At 44.7% G+C, this 22,431-nt stretch overlaps 1 protein-coding gene across 1 annotated transcript in view; it reads right to left on the bottom strand.

The window, feature by feature from the left end:
• Positions 1-22,431, bottom strand: part of MGA (MAX dimerization protein MGA) — a 186,908-nt gene that overhangs the window by 113,096 nt on the left and 51,381 nt on the right. Inside the window, exons 8-10 of the mRNA XM_082274963.1 lie at positions 17,783-18,200; positions 10,895-11,094; positions 4,852-4,998 (exon numbers count right to left, since the gene is read on the bottom strand). Coding sequence (XP_082131089.1) covers positions 4,852-4,998; positions 10,895-11,094; positions 17,783-18,200 — 765 coding nt within the window. The remainder of the gene's footprint in view (positions 1-4,851; positions 4,999-10,894; positions 11,095-17,782; positions 18,201-22,431) is intronic.

Raw genomic sequence — 22,431 nt, forward strand, 5'->3', positions numbered from 1 at the left:
CGAGTTAAAATTACACCATCGAAATAATTTGTTTGCAGGAACATGTGCTGTGCTTTCTTTTTAGTAAACACTGCACACAACATATGGATATTTGTTTTACCGTAAATCCTTTTCTTTGATGTTCATTGACAGACACAGCTCCACAACCGTCTTGACCATTGGGTTATGCTGCCCCCTACAGGAGTAGGACACTAGGCAGGAAAAAGCTTTACCACACCTATGGGGCAGTGCCAGGGGATATACTCCCACTTCCTGCTATAGGCACTAAGTTTTGTTACAAGTAGTGTCAGTGTCAGAAGAAAAATAACCCAACTCAATAGGGGGGAGGGGCTGCTGTGTCCGTCAATGAACATCAGAGAAAAGGATTTTACGGTAAGACAAAAATCCCATTTTTTTCTTTCGTTCATTGACGGACACAGCTCTTGAATCTTCTTGACCATTGGGATGACCCAAAGCAGTGTCAAAACATGAGGGGTGGGAAAAAAAACCCAGCAGAACTAAATTCTCAAAGGCTAAACCTGTGAAAGTGTGCACAGACAACCAGTGGCCCCCTTGCAAACTTGCATCACCGTCTGTCTGATCCATCTGGAAATGATCGCGGCAAACACGGCCAAACCCTTGCGAGGTGCATCCATTAAGGACAAATAGCGACTCTGATTTCCTAAACGACTCGGTAGCCGCCAGGCACACCCTGAAAGCCTGAACCACAGCCAGAGAATGCAAGGCAATCTCCTTAGGACGCCTAGGCTTAGGACACAGGGAAGGCAATACCATCTCTTCATTCAGATGGAAACCAGAAACAAACTTAGGAAGGAACAACTGACAAGGACGAAGCACCACTTTATCCGCGGGAACTACCAAGTAAGGTGAACGACAAGACAAAGCTGCCAGCTCCGACACCCTACATGCAGAAGAAAAAGCCACCAAGAAGGCTACCTTCTGGGACAATGTAAGCAGAGGAATCTCCCAAATATTGTTCAACAGCGGTTACTAAAGAACAGACAGCACCAAGTTGAGATCCCGCAAAGGCAATGGAGACCGCACTGGTGGAGCCAAGTGGCGAACCCCCTGAACAAAGGTGTGAACCGAAGAATGCGTATGCGTAGCCAAAGGACATTGAAAGAAAACCACCATGGCCGAACCTGGCCCTTGATGGTACAAAAGGTCAGACGCTGCTCAACACTTCGTTGGAGGAAAGCCAAACTCCGAATCACCAAAAAGGAGCAGGGGTGAACCCAAGAGACACCCACAAAGTACGCTCCGGAGAGCGAAGCCAACAAATCAGAGACCCTCTCGTACCCGGGCTCAACAGGATCAGATTTTCTAGAGACTGTGGATTCTTGCCCCACATGGCAAGAATCTCTCTTTGCAGAGGTCTTGTGAGGAACTGTGCAAACTGAACCACCCCGAAGGAAGACACCATCAGGCCCAGCACCCGCATGCCAGTCCTGAAAGGACATCCAACTGCTGGAGAACAGGAGCCAAATTCATCCTGCAGAATTTGGAGCTTGTCCCATGGGAGGAACACCCTGGCTGAGGCGGAGTCCAGAGCAGCCCCAGATAGTCCAACTAGGTGGACAGAACCAGCGCCAATACCTGGAAATTTAATTTCCAACCAAAGTCCGCACAGTAATCTCCCTGTTGTCCGTCAGAGCAGTCGGAGACACTGTTTGCAGTAGATGATCATCCAGGTACTCCAGTACCGCAATCCCCCCGCTGACACAACAATGGCCACACTGGGGCTAACACTTTGTGAAGACCCGAGGAGCCGAGGCAAGACTGCTTGATAATGCTTCTCGCCCACAGCAAGAGAAGGAGGCACGGATGATTGACACATATCGGAATATGAAGGTAAGCATCCTTGATATCGGTAGAGGCCAGAAGATCCCCCTGATGTAGGGATGCCACTACCGTACGAATAGACTCCATTCGGAACATCTGTACCCGCACAAGCGGTTCAAAGCTTTGAGGTCCAATATTGGACATACCTCGTTTTCCTTCCTGGGACCTGTAAACATATTTCAATAAAACCCATGAAAAAAACGTCTGATTCTGAGACCTGATCAATCATCCCTTGTAGTAGCAAGTCTTGCATCGCCCCAAAAGAGGCCTTGCAGGTGGTCTGGGGATAAATGTGGGTAAGAAGGAAACAACCTTTCTGGAGTATAAGCCTGAAACTCAATCTTGTAGCCGGACCGAATCAGCTTGTGGACCCACTTGTCTTGAATCAGGGAGGTCCAAGGGTCCAGAAGAACCAGCTCTCGTCTTACTAGACCAGTTCCTATTGGAAGCTCCAGAGGCGGTCCTTACAGCCTTAGATCCCTTGTCTTGAAATCCTGCTTAACAATATCATCCAGGGAGGATTCGAACAGGTGATCCCCCGCAAAGGGAAGATAAGGCCTTCTTGAAAGTCTAGTCCGCAGCCAAGCATTTTAGCTGTATCCTGCGCCTAAGGACCACTGCTGTCACGTACAGCCTAGAGACTAAGGGAGCCGCATCCAGAGAGACATCACAAATTAACTGCAACCCCTGGACCAACTGGTCCGCCAGCTCCACAAAGGCAGGGAGAAGCTGTTCCCCCCTCCAGATCCTGGCACAAAAGCTTTGCCCACTCCCTTAAAGTCTGGGACACCAAAGCGATGGTGAACATTGCCCTAACGACCGAACCGGCAACGGTAAATATGTGGCGGACCAAAGTCTCGGCTCTCCTGTCAAAGATCTTTAAAAAAAAAACAGAGACTCCTCCACCGTAATTAGGGTGGATTTATTCAGCCCGGAGGCCTGAGAGTCCATCACAGGTGGAACTGTCCAATTATTCAACAGAGACTCCACAAGAGATACCGTTTATCGAAATGCTTAGGTATCGCCATATAGTGTTTAGGACAACTCCACTGACTCGTGACAATTTTGTCACAGTAGGCGGGAAAATCTTTGCCGCTTTAGAGGATCTGTGGCCACCAAGGGGACCAGCGCTTCTGACGCAGCAGCAGCTGCATCCCCCATATTTAAAATTTTCCGCACCCATACAATCAGTGCATCCACCAGTACCATTTCATGCACATATATGATAAAAGAGGAATCATCCTCACTATCAGAGCACTTGAAGTGCGTGGACACAGAATCAGTAGGGTTGCTATATACTAAACTCACCCTGAAAAACACAAGCAGGGGGGCTGCTGACTTCAGTCCCCGCAAGGAGATGCCGGCCAAAGGTTTGTGAAAGGATCACCAATTATACCCCGAAAAAAAGCAAGAGGGTCGCCCTCCATAGAGGACATAATAGAACATAGCCCTCTTGGGGGAGGGCACTCGCCGTGATGCATACACGCAGGCCCACACAATAATGGCTGCTATACGGTCACTAAAAATTAAGCGCCCCCACGGAGCCACCCGGTTCGGGGGGGGGGGGGGGCAGGCTGACCGTATGTACAAGCAGGTCGCAGACCGCGACCTAAATTTCAAAGGAGGCCCAGCTGCATTTGCCTGGATTCACAGTCCGGCAGATGCCCAGGGAGAGAGTTTGGGGCTTCAGCTAAACGGACTGAGACTGCCCTCCAAAGGCTGCGCCCAAAGCGGCCGCGTGGCCCAGTAGGCCGCAACTCGGGGCCTACATTTTTGAGGGTGCTCAGCCACCAGGACGTGAGCCCCAGTGGAGCCGACCACCCAGGGTAGCGGAGGGGGGGGGGGGGGTCGGATGCTCGTCAGCAGCTCTGTCAGCTTCAGCAGCACGGACAGCTTTGTTCTTCAGTTGGGAATAGGCCGCAAAGCTGCAGCCTAAAAAGACCCACAGTGACTGTTTAGAGGGGCTGGGGGGATGGGGGGGAACCCATGGGTCCTACCATCCCAGGGAGGGGCCCATGTCCACCTCGAAAGACCACCATGGGAGAGGGGGGGGGACACTAGTTACCACACCATGGAACCAGGTGGGCACCACTCTGGCAGACCACCACACCATCTTGGAATGGGGGTGCTGCGGGCCAGAGGTACGCTGCGACTCAGGTCGTGTGCATCCTCGCAAGACATTGAACTCGCCGGCCAGCCCCCGTCCAGTGGGGCTATGTCGCGGCCGATATAGCGTGGAGCTGAGCTGAGATCAGGTCGCGCTCGCTGGCCGGACTGGGGAGACCGTAAGGATCTAGAATATCCAGTGCGTCGCCCAGTCCAGCAGTTGATTGTAGTTCTCACAGGAACAGAAAATAATAAAAGAGGAAAAAAATCAATTTAAAAAATAAAAAATGCTAGGACGGGAGATCCCAGCAAAGAACTAGGTCCTTACTCCTGACTAGGCAGAAAAAAAACTGAATGCCTATAGCAGGAAGTGGGAGTATATCCCCTGGGACTGCCCCATAGGCATGGTAAAGCTGTTACCTGCCTCGTGTCCTACTCCTGTAGGGGGCAGCATAACCCAATGATCAAGAAGATTTTGGAGCGGTGTCCATAAATGAACGAAAGAGAAATTAGTTATTTTTCCTTCAACTCAGCAGACTGAACGAAAAATAGAAAAATAAAAAAATTAGGAGCTTGGGAGGCGCTGCTGTATTAACTATGCAATGTTAGTACAGTGATCTCCCCCGCTGAGCTAGTACTCTCAGCTATTGGATGAGAGCGCTAATCGGAAGCAGATCAGCGGACCTTTTTGGTCATGCCCCTTCGACTACTGTCTTTGTTCAAGATGAAGATAAAAACAAAGAAGGGACTCTCGTGTCCAATTGTTATTGTGGACCTTCACATTAGGTTAATTACATGTGTGCTACAATGTAATACCTCTTGTATTGCTTGAAAGAATTGTTTGTGAAAGGTTAGAAATACACTTTACAAGGCAAAGCTTGAAAGGGGACAAAAATAAGATACCTTTCCAGGGATTTCAGAGTCGGCAGAAGGGCCTTGGTCTTTCCTGGCCTTCTCTTCTGTTGCTTTAGGCTTGTAGGCCCTCACTCGTGCGCATGTCATACTATTAAATTGCTGCACATCTTCAGAATCCAAATCCTCCAGGCAGACCTGTAGAGTGACAGCGATATTCAACAGCCATAAACTGACAATGTTTGCATGTTTTTTTTTTTTTTTATATATATATATATACCACAGCCTATTTCACACAAAAGCAAACCTAACTTCTGCATGGAAAAAAGGGAAGATCAAGTCAGATTCAGCCAATTAAAGTAAGGCAAAGCTTGGACACTTCATGCTATTGCTTATTCTACTGGGAGAAGCATTAGTGTAGTCTAGTGGTTCTAAAGTCAAATGTTTTTTTTTTTTTTTTTTTTTACATTAAAGCATTTTCTGCATTAAAGTAAAAAACCTTCCGCTAGCTGTAGGGGGTGAGGGGGAAATCTGTGCAAAACCATTGCACAGAGCAGGTAAGTATACAACTACTTTTTTATTCCAAGGAACAAAAATAGCATTTAAAACCACTTTAAGCCAAATATAGGTATTTAATAACACATTCATGCTTTAAAGTGGTTGTAAAGTCAAGATGATAAAACACTGCAATCCCCTCTGTTTAATCAAGATGTATAGTACTAGGTGTCTGTTTTTTTTTTTAATTCTAATTGTAAATACCTTATCTCACAGCAATGACTTGCTGTCAGTGACATTCCTCTGCTTGATCTTCCCTGTGTAAGGAATGCAGAGGGAGGAGTTGAGCCTCTGATACAATCTCTACTTTTAAAAGGTATTTCAAGTGACAGTGAGAAGAAGTAGGAGAGAAGGGGGATCACTCTCATAAACAGGCATTGAAACTAAAAGGCAGGGAGGGGGGAGAAGGAGGGGCAGCAGAGAGGAGAGCGCATGATGACGGCAGTACATAAAGCTGACCACTGTCTCATTGATGAGGAGCCACGATTATTGTGGTCAGCAGAGACAGGGGCACACAGGAACAGGCATGATCAGCCAGGTATATTACATTATACAAAAAGGGACAAATTACACACCACAAGCACTGTGCTGTTTAACATGCTTTAAAGGAACAGGATTTTTTTTTTTTTTTTTTTTTTTTTTTTAGGGTTACAAACGCTTTAAGAAAATGTATACTTTGTGATTTTTTTTTTTTTAGTTGGAAAAAAAAAAAAAAAAGTTTATTTGTAAGTAAAGCATAATAGCACGATACATGTCACACAGCACAAAAGACAGACGAAGGAGGTTGCAACCAAGGTAGCTATACATTGCACAATTTCTGTTGATAGTTACATATCATAGTACTGACATTTATATTCAGAACTCAAACTATTTGGTCCCTTAGAATGCAATAGGCTTTTATTGTTCTATATTCATTCTATAGGAAAGATTCAGCAATGTTTTTCCCATTTTTATTATTTGTCTTGTTCAAGAACTCACTCATTGCATGTGGTGGGTTGATTCAACCATCTATCCCAGACCTTGTTTTATTTAGCTGGGCAGCCTCTTTGACGGTATATATCATTTTCTTGTATGGGAGGATGGAGTTTATTTCTGCCAACCATGCCTCGTAGGGTAAGGAGACTGGCTTGTATCTAGCTATGAGCTACAAGTTTTCGGGCACTAAAAAGGTTTTCATGCAAGAAGGTGGTAAAGAACTTGTCTACATTAATATCAGGGAGTAGTCCTGATAGTGAAGTGAAGAGCCCATGCGGTCGTGTAGAAAATTAATACATTTGTAACCAGTAAGCTTGAATTTCTGGACATGTCCAAATTAAATGTAGAAAAGTACCTGGCTGTCTGTCCTATCTAGGGCATTGTGGGATATATTTTAAGTGATATTTAGATTCTTGGTGAGGTTAGGAAGGCTTTATGTACGATGTACAGTTGTGTCAAATGATCAGAGAGTCTGGGTGAAGATAGTTTTGTGCCTTCTAGTATTTCGTCCCAATCTGTCTCATCTAAAGGGCCAAGGTCTTCTTCCCAGCAGGCTTTAGCCCCATCAACCACCTGATTAATAATGGGGGTGTGCGTAGTTAAAGATACAGTGCACATATTAGCTAAGTAGGGTTGTCTCCAGTAATTATGTCCAGTAATGGTAATTATTGTAAAGTGGGAATGTTCTCCGGGAACTGGGCTTGGAGAGCGTGACGCAATTGAAGATATCTGAACAACATATAGGAGGGAAGTTCAAATTCCTCCTTCAGGGCTTGAAAGGGTTTCACACCCGTGGAGCTAAGTACCTGATGCAAGTATAGCACTCCCTTTGAGGCCCAAAGGGCAATGGGTTTGTTAACAATTCCTATAAATAAGGATTATGCCACAGAGGGGTGCGAGTATGGTGGTGTGAGACAATAAATCTTTGGAGGGCTATTTAACAAATAAGTCTATGGTGGAATAGCATGGAGTCACGGGTAGTGACTTGTCTTGGGGTCTCTAAAGAGCACCTACAGGGGGGGAAATGTACAGCATGATTTGGTTGATAAAGATAAGCATTTGGTATCGTTAAGCATCCAATTTATGATAATGGTAAAAGTGGGAAAGTTGGGAGGCTAAGTAGTAAGAGTGGAAATCTGCCATGGCTGCGCCCCCTTGTGTGCTTGGATTCTTAAGAGTGAGCCAAGGTAATTTATGCCGTCCCGATCCCCATATGAAGGAATTAAGTATAGCGTCAATAACCTTAAAGATTTTCAGCGGAAGTAGGACTGGGGAATGCCAGAACACATAAAGGAGCTTGGGTAGGAGAATCATTTTGGTGAGTTTTATTCTACCCATCACCCCCAGCGGAAGTCACGCCCAGGCTTGTGTGCAAGCTTTCAGATTAGTAAACAGCGGTTCTATGTTATCGGTAATAAAGTCTTTAGGCGTTCTGGTGACACAAACACCCTATTTAGTGGGAGGGAAGCTGAACGACTCATTGGTGGGAAGGAATCTATAGGGAGTACCTGTGATTTACTCCAGTTAATTTGTACTCCTGGGTGTGAACCAAACTCCTCTATAGTCTGAAGGGCAGCTTGTTATGAGGGACCAGTGTCTTCTAAATATAAGATTATGTCATCCAGGTTTAGGACCATATTAAAGTCCCCTAGCCATTTGACAGGGATGGCTGGATTGCTGGGCCATAAACAGGACGCCCTCATTGACTACTGCAGAGCTGTACGGGGGGATGGAACATAGCGGGCCAGGATCAAATAAGGCCTACCATGTAAAGTAACGTGTAGAAAAACAAACCTGCCTGGGGGTCAGAGCATATGGAGATAATTGCTATCTGAACCGTCTTGGCTATTAGAATTGAGACTCCCCTGGAGTGGCGTCATAAGCCCAACCTATCCAAGGACGTCTCAGGGCAAGCTGTAGCTGACCCATGATATGAGTCCCTACCAAAACAACAATACCTGCCCTGTGGGACCCGAGACAGTCAAAAACAGCAGAACGCTTAAGGCTGTTCCAGAGACGACGGACAGTCTATGTGAGAAAGTTTAAGGAGGCCATAGAGACGCTGAAATATTGACAGGTAGGAGTGGCATTATTATAGGCCATAAGGCAGGTCTGCTTAGGTTGTGGCATCGCGGCTGAAAATAACATGTCTGAGTTAAGAAACATCTGAATAAATTGCATCGTGCATGTGTTAAGACATTACAAATAAACAACATTAACCAAAACTTACCAACATCCCACACCCCCCACCCTGCCCTCCGCAACCCAAACTCAGCGGGAGCATAGTACCCAAAATTAACACAGAGCTGACATATTGTCAGCAAGGTGGTCAGAACAAAAAAGACCATATCCAAATAAGTGAACCGTATAATGAGAGGGAGAGAGTTTTCCCAGTAAAAAATTCAGTAATCAGAGGGGGCGAACAATCGCTGGGAGGGGAACCAGTAGTAGGACTCACGGTATGGTTAGAGTCTTTAAACGTTGGTTAAGAGATCTAGTGTACTTCTTGACTGTGCTAACCGTGCTTGGGAAGTAGTATGCTGGTCAAAGTAAATCAGCACCAAGTGGTGAAGCTGAATAAATTTAGTGCCCAGTTACATATACTGAAATGCCAAAACAAGAATAGGGGAAAGGGGGAAAGGGGGAAAGGGGAAAAGGGAGGGGATAGAAAACAAGGGTACCGACTGGGGACTGAGCCGTGTAAGGACTGATTGTTGCATTGGTCAAAAAATAAATAGTTCCAACTGGGTATAACTTTGTTTAGGTAGTAGAGTGAAAACGGTGGTTAGCATAATTGCTTCCGTGTAATGCAGGGGGCTGCATACTGTACAGAATAAAATCTGCTTGCTCACTGGAAAAGTCCTTGTCATGTGGGATGGTTTTTTATCCGCGTCCCATTGATCCAGCCATGTCGATGCGAGGTCTGGGTCTTCAAAAAAAAAAAAAAGTGCACAAGATCATCACTCACCACGCGTAACCCGGGACAGAAACATGGCATATTTCAAATGGCGCATTCTGAGGCGTCGTTTGAAATCTGTGAAGCGGGATTGCGGCTTTTGGACTTCTGCCAAGAAATCTGGAAATGCCGATATCCGAACATTTTGGAATGGGATATTGCCATGTTCTCGGTCAGCCGCAGAACTGCATATCGATCTTGATTGTTTAGGAGCTTCGCTATAAAGGTTCTGGGCGGCGCGCCCTCAGGGGGTCGGCAGGCCGGCATGCGGTGGGCACGTTCTACCATGATGTGGAGAAGGCCCTCTGCCAAATGTGGTAGTCAGGAGATTTTCCAGAAAATTAGTAGGGTCGGGCCCTCGGATCCTTCAGGAAGCCCAATGAAGTGGAGGTTACAGCGGCGGGCTCTGTTCTCCAAGTCATCCTGCTTTAGTGCAAGCTGCTGCATCTGGCGCTGCATAGCTTCTGTAGTGTGCGGAAGAGGGTGGAGAGTGTCTTCAGCACAGCTGATCCTCGCCTCTGACTCACTGACTCCGTCTCTTAATTTAGTCACGTCTTGCCTAATTAGGGAGATATGTACCTTAACTTCTTCTATTTTAGTTGTCAGGGTTGCTTGGCACGTAGAGGTTGCCTCTAATACCTCTGCAGTGTCAGCCACGGTGGGCTCTGAAGCTGGGATCACGGAGGCGCCATCTTCTGTAGAGGAGTCCTGTTCTTGCCTACGAAATTTCTCAAGTGCTGGAGCGGCGGTGGTGTCTTTTTGCGGCGGGGACACCATAGGAAGGATGATCGTTTCCCAAGTAGCAGCTGGTACATTGTTCTATTAACGGTGGGCACTCAGGGAGGTGATAACAGGATGAACCGGGAGAGGAGCTCAGTACGTGTGTTCTTCTCCATTGCTGTAGCCCCATTTTGTGATCAATTTTAGTTTAGTACATACAGTACATGTATTATTCTTTCTTTAAAATTATTTTTAGTCAGAAAAAAGTAAACCATTGCGTCTTGAGTATTGCACTTTTCCACTTGTAGCTAGCTTGCAGTAAATGTAGGGAGACAACAGGAAGTGAGAGGAAATCTACCCCTAGAAAGGGAAAATTCACTCCTGTAACTGTTATCATGGGAAAAGTTGTCTCCACTAAAGGTTTATCAACAATCCCTTTTTCCACTACAGCCCAAAATTTCCAAAATCCAATTGTCACAGGGACAGAAAGCGAGGTGAAATCTTCTGAACAGGGGCAGAGACAGCAAACCAAACATTACAAGCTTTGTTAACCATTCCCTAGGTTATCCAAAACGTAAAATTTTTTTTTTTTTTTTTTTAACTTAACTGGAGTTACACCTAAAAACAAATTAAACTTAAGAACAAACCTATAGAACCTATCTTGTTTGTAACCTGGGTACTGCCTGTACTAGGCTTTTTCTTTACAAATATTCATGCACTACAAACCTTGTACCGTGTATTAAATGTTTATTTGTAAATATGTTATCAAAATAATGAAAAAATATATAGGTTCATAAACATATTAAATAAAAATTGACCAAAGAAAAATGTATTCGATTTTCTTTTAAAGCATTCTTACAGAACTAGTTCTACATTCAGACTACTTACTGCAGTTCTAGGAGTGTGGAGATGAGAGGATTTACTTGCAGAAGACTTGCCCCTCTCGGATTGTCCCATATGGTATGGAGGTTTACCTTCAAATACTTCACCTTTTTCGGGAATACAAACAGGTTCTGGATCATTATCCACATCAGATCTATCCCAAATGGGGAAAACTTTTGGGGACCAGTTCTTCAAACAGCTGTCAGCTAAAAACCATAAAAAGTGTACAAGTTAAAGAAGAAAACAGTATTTCCAACTAAAATGTAAAACTGCTGTAACTGTGTTGAACTATGTAACCAGGGTTAGAAACGCTCTCAGATTGTTATTGCTAACTGTATTCCCACTGGTAAAGACTTGTCCTCATTTCCCATTGCAGCTGTCATTTGGAAAGGGTTTAATAAAAAACGAACCCCATTCTACCCAAAACAATAAAACAATGCGGAACACCACTCAAAAAGCGAAGTTCTGCTTTAAGTCCTCCCCCCAACTCGCCCCTCCCTCCTCTCCCATACTTGAAATGTTATTTTTTGGGGGGGGGGGGGGGAATCCAAGAAGAAAATCCCCTGCCCCCCTCCCTCCCTGCCACGTCACAGGTCCCAGAAGACTGCGGGACCATTCACAAATCGCAGCACAGCTCACGCATGCGCAATGGACAGCCAGTTATGAACCTAAAAGCTACATAGTGGGCTGTCCAGTTAGAATGCCAGCGCCGGGAACCCAAAGGCTAGAGAAAAATTAGCCTGGGTGAGGACGATGCTGGATCCCTGGGCAGGTCAGCGTCCTTCTATTAAAAGTCAGCAGCCACAGTATTTGTAGCTTCTAACTTCATTTCTATTTGCCCAGGCTGAACATCCTCTTTAATCACTTCTGGTCGGACAGCCTGCCACATATATACTGCGGCAGGGCGGCACAGCTGCACAAAATCATGCACAGATTGGGGGTGAGTGATAGAAGACAATGGGAGCCAATCCGGGTCCGGCTGCCGCCAAGACTCACCAATCATTCGGCGGAATGACAGAACGGCGGTCTGCCTATGTGCACAAGGCAGACCGCCGTTTTGTCACAGAAGAAGAGAGAGATCTTGTATTTCAGCTAAGCTAAAACAGATCTCTCTTTTCCTCTAGTGCATCCACTCCACCTACAGTTAGAAGGCACGCCCTAGGAGCACACAACCCCTTGGTCACCCCTGGTGTTAACCCCTTCACAGCCAGTGTAATTTATAGAGTACCAGTGCATTTTATATTGCACTGAGCAATGTATTGGTGTCACTGGACCCCAAAAATTGTCACTTAGTGTAAGATTTGTCAGCCACAATGTCACAGTCCCGCTAAAAAAAAGAAATTGCTGATTGCCGCCATTACTAGTAAAAACAATAAAAAGTACATAAATCTATCTCATACTTTGTGGATGCTAGAACTTTTGCGCAAACCAATCAATATACGCTCATTGGGATTCTTTTTTTTTTTTTACCAAAAATTTGTAGCAGAATACATATTGGTCTAAATGGATGAATAAAATGGGATTTTTGACTTGCTGTAAAATCTATTTCTCTGCTATTCATTGACGGACACAGCTTCTGGTATTCATAACCATTGAGTTATACTGCCCCCTACAGGAGTAGGACATTAGGCAGAAAAGAATTCTGGCTACACCCCTAGGCAGTCCCAAGGGGTATACACCATCTCTCTGCTATAGCCACTCAGTTTTGTTACAAGCAGTGGCAGGAGGATTACAACTCCACAGAGGGGTGGGTGCTGTGTCTGTCAATGAACATCAGAGAAATAGATTTTACAGTAAGTCAAAAATCCCATTTTCTCTCGTTCATTGAGGGACACAGATTCTGGTATTCATAACCATTGGGACATTCCAAAGCAGTTTTAAACATCAGGGGTGGGAACAACAAAAAAATTCCCAAGGCTTAAAATTAACCAACCAAACAACTGCAGCCCACCTGAAAAAAAAACAAACAATACACCCTCAAAGAGGATCAGGTCCTCTTAAACAGCAGTGTCCGAATCACATCCAAGGCATGCAAGGCAAATTCCTTAGGATGTTTAGATCTGGGACAGACCTAAACAGGCACCATAATGTCTTCATTCAAATTAAAATCAGAGACCACCTTAGAAAGGAACGACGGACAGGGGCGAAGAGCCACCTTATCCCTGTGGAAGTACCAAATTGAGGTCCCAAGGCAGCAACAGAGAGCCGCCAGAACACTTCTTGTGCCCCCTTGGTGATTGACATAAGCCACCGCCGCGGCCTTGTCTGAATTAACGCGCACTGGACAGCCTTGTAGACGATCCATTCAATGTTCCAGGCACAGCCTGATCGCTCGTAACTCCAGGACATTGATCGGTAGTCTGGATTCTTCCAGGGTCCAGACCCTCTGAGTAAAACTTCTGCCAAGGACCCCTCCCCACCCAGACAGGCTGGCATTTGTGGTGACCCCTGTCCAATACAAGGGTAGGAAGGATTTGCCCTGACGGAGCCACAGAGAACAAAGCCACCAAATCAGGGACTCTCTCTCATACCCCAGCTCAGCTGGATTTGGTTGTCCAGAGACTGCGGATTCTTGTCCCATGTGATGAGAATCTCCCATTTCAGGGACCTCATATGGAACTGCGCAAACTGGACCGCCTCGAAGGTTGACACCATCTAGCCCAGCATCCGCATACAAGTTCGGCAGGATGACCATGTCAGCAGGAGATGAACTGCAATCTGCAATGTCTGAAGTTTGGCCCGGAGAAATAAATATTCTGGCTAAGGCTGAGTCCAGAGTCAGCCCCAGATAACTTCGTTTCGTAGAAGGGACCAAGGCTGACTTCTGAAGATTTAGAATCCAGCCAAACGCCTTTAGAGTTTGTATAATGATCTCCAGGTTTTCCGCCAGCGCAGCAGAAGACTGCTCACAGAAGGGGATCGTCTAAATAGCCCAGGACCTCGAACCCCCCCCCTCTGGTACCGGGGCCAAAACTTTAGTGAAGACCCGGGGAGTGGAGGCGAGACCAAAAAGTAACGCCACAAACTGATAAATGTACATCTCCAACTGCAAAGTGGAGGAAACATTGGCGACTGACACATATTGGAATGTGAAGGTAGGCATCTTTGATGTCTATGGAGGCAAGAAAATCCCCCTGATGCAGGGAAGCCACCACTGTGCGAATGAATCCATCCTGAACTTCTGCACTCGCACAAAGCAGTTTAGCGCCTTGAGGTCCAGGATTGGACGCACCTTGCCCTTCTTCCTTTTATCGCAAATAAAATGGCCTGGTCATTAAGGGGGTAAAACCTCCTGGGGCTGTAGTAGATAAAGTGATTGTAAAGGTATTTATTTTTTTATTTTTTTTTAACAACAAACATGGTATATGTTCCTGCTCTGTGCAATGGTTTACCACAGAACAGCCTCTATCCTTCTCTTCTCGGGTCTTGCCGGCACTTCTGGCTTCCCCTCTCCCCTTCCGAGTGCTCCCGCTTGCTATGGGGCAATTCTGCAGGCTCGATCTCAAGCCAGGCTGTGCGCCCATTGACATGCACAGTCCGGCTCATGTCCTGCCACATGTTCTCTCTGCACAGGCTGTGATAAACAGCAGCAGAAGCCAATAGCTCCTACTGCTGCATACATGAGAGAGAGAAGAAAGCCGTTGCTCTAGGGCACAGCGATGGATTAGGCTCAGGTAAGTATTTGGGGGGGGCCGAGGTAGCTGATTACTGAAGATTTTTTACCTTCTTGCAAGAGAATGCATTAAGGTAGAAAAAAAAAAGCCTTCTGTCTTTACTCACCTCTGTCCATGACCTATTTATCACAAACTCCTTCAACCTGCTTGCAATTACTGAGACCTGGCTTCAAGAATCGGACTCTCCTTTTGCTGCACTCTCCCATGGTTGCCTCCTGTGGACTCACTCTCCCAGGCCTAGTGGACGGAAAGGAGGTGGGGTTGGAATTCTGCTTTCCCCTCAAAGCACTTTTCAGGTTCTTCATCCACCCCCTTCCCTGTCTCTCTCCTCATTTGAAGCTCACTGTATTCGTCTATTTTCTCCAGTTTCGTTGAGAACTGCTGTGATCTATCAGCCTCCTGGACCGGTATCAGGCTTCCTTGATGACTTCTCTGCCTGGGTACCCTACTTTCTCTCTTCTGAAATTCCCACTATCATTCTTGGAGACTTCAACATGCCTATTAATCTCAACACTCCTGCTACTTCTAAACTTTTGAGCTTAACCTCCTCTTTTGACCTAAAACAATGGACACATGCTTCTACACACTCTAATGGCAACAGCCTTGACCTCATGTTCTCCTACCTATGCACTCCTCGCAACCTCTCCAACATTCCATTCCCTCTCTCTGATCACCACCTCATTAGTTTCAGTCTCTCCTTGTCCTCCTCCTTACCTTCCAACTACCGAACAATTACCCGTAGAAACCTTCGCCATCTTAACCCTTCACTTCTTTTTTCTGCTACAGATTGTCTCTTCAACACAATCTCCTCCCTTTCCTGCCCCCAACATGGCCACTTTGGTCTACAACAGTTCACTGCCATCTACCCTGGATGCTTTAGCCCCACTCACTACACACAGAATCAGGCCCCGACCGCTACAACCCTGGCAGACAGACAATAACAGAAGCCTCAAAAAAAGTAGTCGCGCTCTTGAGCGTCTGTGGTAAGACACAGCAAGATTTCAGCCAATATAAATCTGCCCTCCAAAAATACAGTTCCTGCCTCCACACTGCCAAACAGACCTACTTTATCACTCTCATTAACACCCTCTCACACAGTCCCGTCAACTCTTTTCTACCTTCAACGCTCTACTTCGTCCTCCATTACTTCCACTCACTAACTTACTCACTGCCCAAGAGATTGCCAATCACTTAAAAAATAAGAGACAATTCATGAAGAGATCTTTACACTACAGATATCTCCCTCACCTTACACACTTGCACACCTTGTCCTCCAGCACAATCAATACTTCCCTTGTTTAACCCAACTACTGTAGAGGAAGTCACTAACGTTTTTTCTAATGCCCACCTAACTTCCTGCCCCCTGGACTCTGTTCCTTTTCAAATACTACGGTCACCCTCTGACTCTATCCTAGACTCTTTAACTCATATCTTCAACCTCTCCCTCTCCACTGGCATCTTCCCCAACTCTCTAAAACATGCGCTAGTAACTCCCATACCAAAGAAAGCCTCACTAGACCCCACCAATCTTAATAACTTAAGACCCATCTCCTTACTCCCTTTTGCTTCCAAACTCCTTGAACGTTTAGTCTACAACCGCCTGAGCAAGCACCTCATTGAGAATAACCTCCTTGATCCCATTCAGTCTGGATTTCACTGGCAACACTCCACAGAAACTTCTCTCCTAAAACTTACAAATGACTTACTAACAGCTAAAATCAATGGTCACTACTTAATACTCTTACTCTTGGACCTCTCTGCTGCCTTTGATACTGTTGACCACCCCCTCCTTCTCAAAAAACTCAGTTTGCTCGGTCTCCGTGGCTGTGCTCTCCATTGGTTCGAATCTTACCTATCTCACCGCACCTTCAGTGTCACTTACAATTCCACTTACCTCCCTGCAACTCCTCTTACTGTTGGGGTCCCCCAAGGTTCTGTCCTTGGACCGCTACTATTCTCAATCTATACCTCCTCCCTGGGTTAGCTAATAGCCTCCCATGGCTTCCACTACCATTTCTATGTTGAGGACACCCAAATCTACCTCTCTACCCCTCAGCTCACCCCATCAGTCTCCTCCCTCATCACTGATCTACTAACTCATCACTGATCTACTAACAGACATATCAGCCTGGATGTCTCACCCCTTCCTCAAACTGAATCTATCTAAAACCAAGCTCATATTTCCTCCTCCACGTGCCCCTTCCCCGGAATTCTCTGTCAAGATCAATGGAACAACTATCAGTCCTTCCACACATGCCAGGGTGCTAAGGGTAACCCTGGACTCTGCACTGTCCTTTCAGGCTCACATCCAATCCCTGTCCAAATCATTCCGCTTTAACCTCCGCAACATCGCTAGAATACGGCCCTTTTTAACCAATGACACCACCAAGCTTTTAATTCACGCCCTGGTTATCTCTTGCCTCGACTATTGCAACTCCCTCCTCATTGGATTACCCTTATATTAGATTATCCCCCCTTCAATCCATAATGAATGCTGCTGCAAGACTTATCCACCTTACCAACCGTTCAATGTCCTCCACCCCTCTCTGCCAATCCCTCCACTGGCTTCCACTCACCCAACAAATAAAATTCAAAGTGCTAACAATAGTTTACAAAGCCATCCACACCTCTGCCCCCAGCTACATCACTAACCTGATGTCAAAATATCAACCAAGCCGCTCTCTTCGGTCCTCCCAAGACCTCCTGCTTTCTAGCTAACTTGTCACCTCTTCCCATGCTCGCCTCCAGGATTTCTCCAGAGCTTCTCCCATTCTTTGGAACTCTCTACCCCAATCTGTCTGACTGTCTCCTAATCTATCCATCTTAAAACGATCCCTGAAAACCCTTCTCTTTAAAGAAGCCTACCCGGCTACTAACAAATAACACTTTAACTTGCTCCATCCCCAACATCTATTGCCTTTTGTATCAATTGACCCTCCCTTTTAGATTGTAAGCTCTAACGAGCAGGGCCCTCTGATTTCTCTTGTTCCAAATTGTATTGTAACTGTAATGTCTGCCTTCATTTTGTTAAGCGCTGCGCAAATTGTTGGCGCTATATAAATCCTGTATAATAATAATAATAATAATACAACAACTTTAATACATTTGGCAGGAGGTGCACTTTTATATAGAATCAGATCAACTGCATAAAGATTATTTTTATTCCTTGAATGAATGTTAAATGCAAAATATGCTAGTAACTCTTGATAAAACCACTTACCAGAATCCCCTGAATGTATCCCAATTGTTTTATTGCCTCCAGTGCTTGATTCTCCTCCTGGTAAACTTTGCACTGATATACAAGGTTTCTCCATCTCTTCTTGAGATTCGCTGGACTCCATCAGATCTGTTTGCTTTTCTGGCTGTCTACCAAGTTTATCTTCAGTGGAGGAATCCACATCCTCACCAACATTTTGTCTGCATCTTGTTGGTGTAACATTTAGTCCATCTTTTTCTAAACACAATTCGCTATCTACACAGTCACAACCAAACATACAGGCTTCTTGCCGACAATGAACAGGTTTGCGCTTGTCATGATTCAAGCTTGCACATATACAACCAAGCCGGCAAAATTCATTTTTGCATGGGGGTGTCACCTTGCTGATCATTTTGCGGAATGGTTTCCTTTTCAAATAACCCTTAAGTTGAAAAAAAAAATAAAAAATCATTACTATTTGAAGAAGTTTGCAGACAAGAGATTAGACGCTATGAAAATGTGCCTTTTCTGGTTGAAAACAGGTTGAGAACAACAGGGTAACAGCTAGATGTTTCCTCTCCCCTGTACCTGCCTGACAGTCTCCAAGCTTTTAACGTAAGGTGCACATAGAAGGGGCCTTGCACATTACAAAACAGAACATTTCCCAGCACATTAGTCTGCAACCAAACAGAACTGGCCCTAACTGTTAGACAGGGACATATCGGTTTGGTTGCAGACTAGCTGGTTGGTGTGTTGTGAAATGTTTGTTTATAATGCGCAAATCCCCTTTTATGTGCACTGTTTACTGTAAAGGCTAGTTATAGATTGGGGTGGTTGCCACTTATCTGTACAGCTTGTCAGCTGAATTTGATGTGGAGACATATCTGATATCTTCAGCTGCCATTGGGCTTTTGCTGGGTGTCCAATGTGTCCCTGTGCCTTTAATGAGGAATGGGCTCCCTCCAGGCAAACCTGCATGTGATTTATCCACTGCTATATGAGCTCCAAATTGGAGTTTCTCAAAACTATAGAGTTAGGGCCACAATATGCAGAGGAGCCTTGGCGAGGAACTCTGGCTTTCACATACTGTATATTTGCAAATACAGTGGGTACGGAAAGTATTCAGACCCCCTTAAATTTTTCACTCTTTGTTATATTGCAGCCATTTGCTAAAATCATTTAAGTTCATTCTTCTTCCTCATGAATGTACACATAGCACCCCATACTGACAGAAAAACACAGAATTGTTGACATTGTTGCAGATTTATTAAAAAAGAAAAACTGGAATATCACATGGTCCTAAGTATTCAGACCCTTTGCTCAGTATTTAGTAGAAGCCCCCTTTTGATCTAATACAGCCAGGAGTCTTTTTGGGAAAGATGCAACAAGTCTTTCACACCTGGATTTGGGGATCCTCTGCCATTCCTCCTTGCAGATCCTCTCCAGTTCTGTCAGGTTGGATGGTAAACGTTGGTGCACAGCCATTTCTTAGGTCTCTCCAGAGATGCTCAATTGGGTTTAAGTCAGGGCTCTGGCTGGGCCATTCAAGAACAGTCACGGAGTTGTTGTGAAGCCACTCCTTCGTTATTTTAGCTGTGTGCTTAGGGTCATTGTCTTGTTGGAAGGTAAACCTTCGGCCCAGTCTGAGGTCCAGAGCACTCTGGAGGTTTTTGTCCAGGATATCCCTGTACTTGGCCGCATTCATCTTTCCCTCGATTGCAACCAGTCGTCCTGTCCCTGCAGCTGAAAAACACCCCCACAGCATGATGCTACCACCACCATGCTTCACTGTTGGGACTGTATTGGACAGGTGATGAGCAGTGCCTGGTTTTCTCCACACATACCGCTTAGAATTAAGGCCAAAAAGTTCTATTTTGGTCTCATCAGATCAGAGAATCTTATTTCTCACCATCTTGGAGTCCTTCAGGTGTTTTTTAGCAAACTCCATGCGGGCTTTCATGTGTCTTACACTGAGGAGAGGCTTCCGTCGGGCCACTCTGCCATAAAGCCCCGACTGGTGGAGGGCTGCAGTGATGGTTGACTTTCTACAACTTTCTCCCATCTCCTGACTGCATCTCTGGAGCTCAGCCACAATGATCTTTGGGTTCTTCTTTACCTCTCTCACCAAGGCTCTTCTCCCCCGATAGCTCAGTTTGGCCGGACGGCCAGCTCTAGGAAGGGTTCTGGTCGTCCCAAACGTCTTCCATTTGAGGATTATGGAGGCCACTGTGCTCTTAGGAACCTTAAGTGCAGCAGAAATCTTTTTGCAACCTTGGCCAGATCTGTGCCTTGCCACAATTCTGTCTCTGAGCTCTTCAGGCAGTTCCTTTGACCTCATGATTCTCATTTGCTCTGACATGCATTGTGATCTGGAAGGTCTTATATAGACAGGTGTGTGGCTTTCCTAATCAAGTCCAATCAGTATAATCAAACACAGCTGGACTCAAATGAAGGTGTAGAACCATCTCAAGGATGATCAGAAGAAATGGAAAGCACCTGAGTTAAATATATGAGTGTCACAGCAAAGGGTCTGAATACTTAGGACCTGACTCCTGGCTGTATTAGATCAAAAGGGGGCTTCTACTAAATACTGAGCAAAGGGTCTGAATACTTAGGACCATGTGATGTTTCAGTTTTTCTTTTTTAATAAATCTGCAACAATGTCAACAATTCTGTGTTTTTCTGTCAGTATGGGGTGCTATGTGTACATTCATGAGGAAGAAGAATGAACTTAAATGATTTTAGCAAATGGCTGCAATATAACAAAGAGTGAAAAATTTAAGGGGGTCTGAATACTTTCCGTACCCACTGTATGTGCAACTAAAAACTCAGTTTTACCGCAAACTGTTTAATGGGGCCAATTCAGTTTGGTCACAGACTAGCTGGTAAGTGTGCTGGGAAATTTTCTGTTTATACTGTCAGTCACCAGCTACCTAGACTGTCAGTGCAGTAGAAGTGTAACAAAAAGGAATGCCTGCTAAAAGAATGAGGTCATTGAAATGCCCATTTCAAACAATCCAATAACAAAACTTCTACAAGAGCATGACTTTATAGAAAGTACAAAAATCCCTTTACTTTATTTGTTATAGGCCATAACAGACCTTCGAGGTTGCCCAAGAAAATATACACAGCCCCACAACTACTCAACATGTATAATGCACAAACAAGCATCCTACCTTATAAAAAGGCATGAAGGCAGCAATAGAAAGATAACTCTAATCTCCATTCATTCCTATGGAGAGCACATATCTATTACACATCCCAACAGTGGATGACCTCTCCATAGGAATGAATGGGGGATTGAGAATCAGGAGGATTCTGTAGTGACTGTACTGCTCCTAGAAGGTCATACAGTGAACATCTCAGAGGTGTGGGGACAGGGACAAGAAAGTTTAAAGCTGGCCATACACTAGTACATTTACGAACAAACATTTATATGAAAATTCTCATCAGTATGCTGGCATTAGACAAATGGCATTCAAAAGAAGTTTTGCATGCTTCTAACATTTGGTTTTGGAGTACCATGCCCTGTGCCAAAGTGCCTAATACTAACACATGATTGACTGAAATCAAGACTGTAATGCAAGGTGATAAAATATTCTTATACAGTCAGAGAAAAGCCACAAATGTAATGATATATATATATATATATATATATATATATATATATATATATATATATAGATTTTTGAGACTAGTATGCTCTGCCTCTCTCTTAATTTTAGTAGATATTAGTTATTATGGAGTTCGAAATGGTGTAAAGTCTCATACACACAATGAAGATATCGGACATTTGATCCTCCATTTTTTTATTTTTTGCATGCTAGTCTCCTATTGAAAATGAAGGGGTTACTAAACTTATGAAAAGTCTCGTTTGACAGAATACAACTGCCGAAGAGATGCAAGGTGTTGTATTGTCCTGTAATGTATTCTTTCTTCTCAGAGTTTTTTGGACGAATACTTTACTGATTTAACAAAAATCTTATGATCTGGTATATTATGAGAAAATTTTTTGGGTTTGTCCCTTTGGATAATTTTAGATGAACTATCGTGATTGGCTCTTGAAAGCTGTGTACGAATGATCATATTATCGTATGATTGCTTCAAAAGTGGCATCTTTTGTCTGATTTTCTGATCGTGCCCAAAAAATTAAAAAGAAACATGATAGGAAGTATGTTGCTTTTGTGAAATCACTGATGGCCTCTGGAAACAAGTATAGTTGAAAGAAAACTAGGTATATTCTAAACATGCCCAGTGGTGGATATTCAGAAAGGAAGATGGAAGCAGCCAGTTCTGAATCCAGACAACATCTGAGCTCAGCCCCATTCACAAGAGGATACTTCCTTTGTCCTCCATTTTATGTTGCCCTGCTCATAGCAAAGGTTTTCAGTGTCACCGGAAGAATGAGACTTTGAAAATATATTTTGTTGATTGTACAGTACAGGACATAGGTTTCTTTAACCACTTCTCCTTAGGTGCAGCAACAGGCATCATCCAGATATCTTTTTTTTCAGCCAGCGATTCCCTTACATATAAAAGCCATCATAGTGGTTTAGCCTCTTGAATGCTTTAAATTAGGTAGCGGAATGGACACGCCCCCTACCAAGGCATTTGAGGAGCCGGAGAATGGGATCCACTGTTGGCAGTGGTTTACCATAGAGCTGGTCATGCAC

Source organism: Pelophylax lessonae, assembly GCF_965119305.1.
Source record: "Pelophylax lessonae genome assembly, chromosome: 13".
Lineage (NCBI taxonomy): Eukaryota > Metazoa > Chordata > Amphibia > Anura > Ranidae > Pelophylax > Pelophylax lessonae.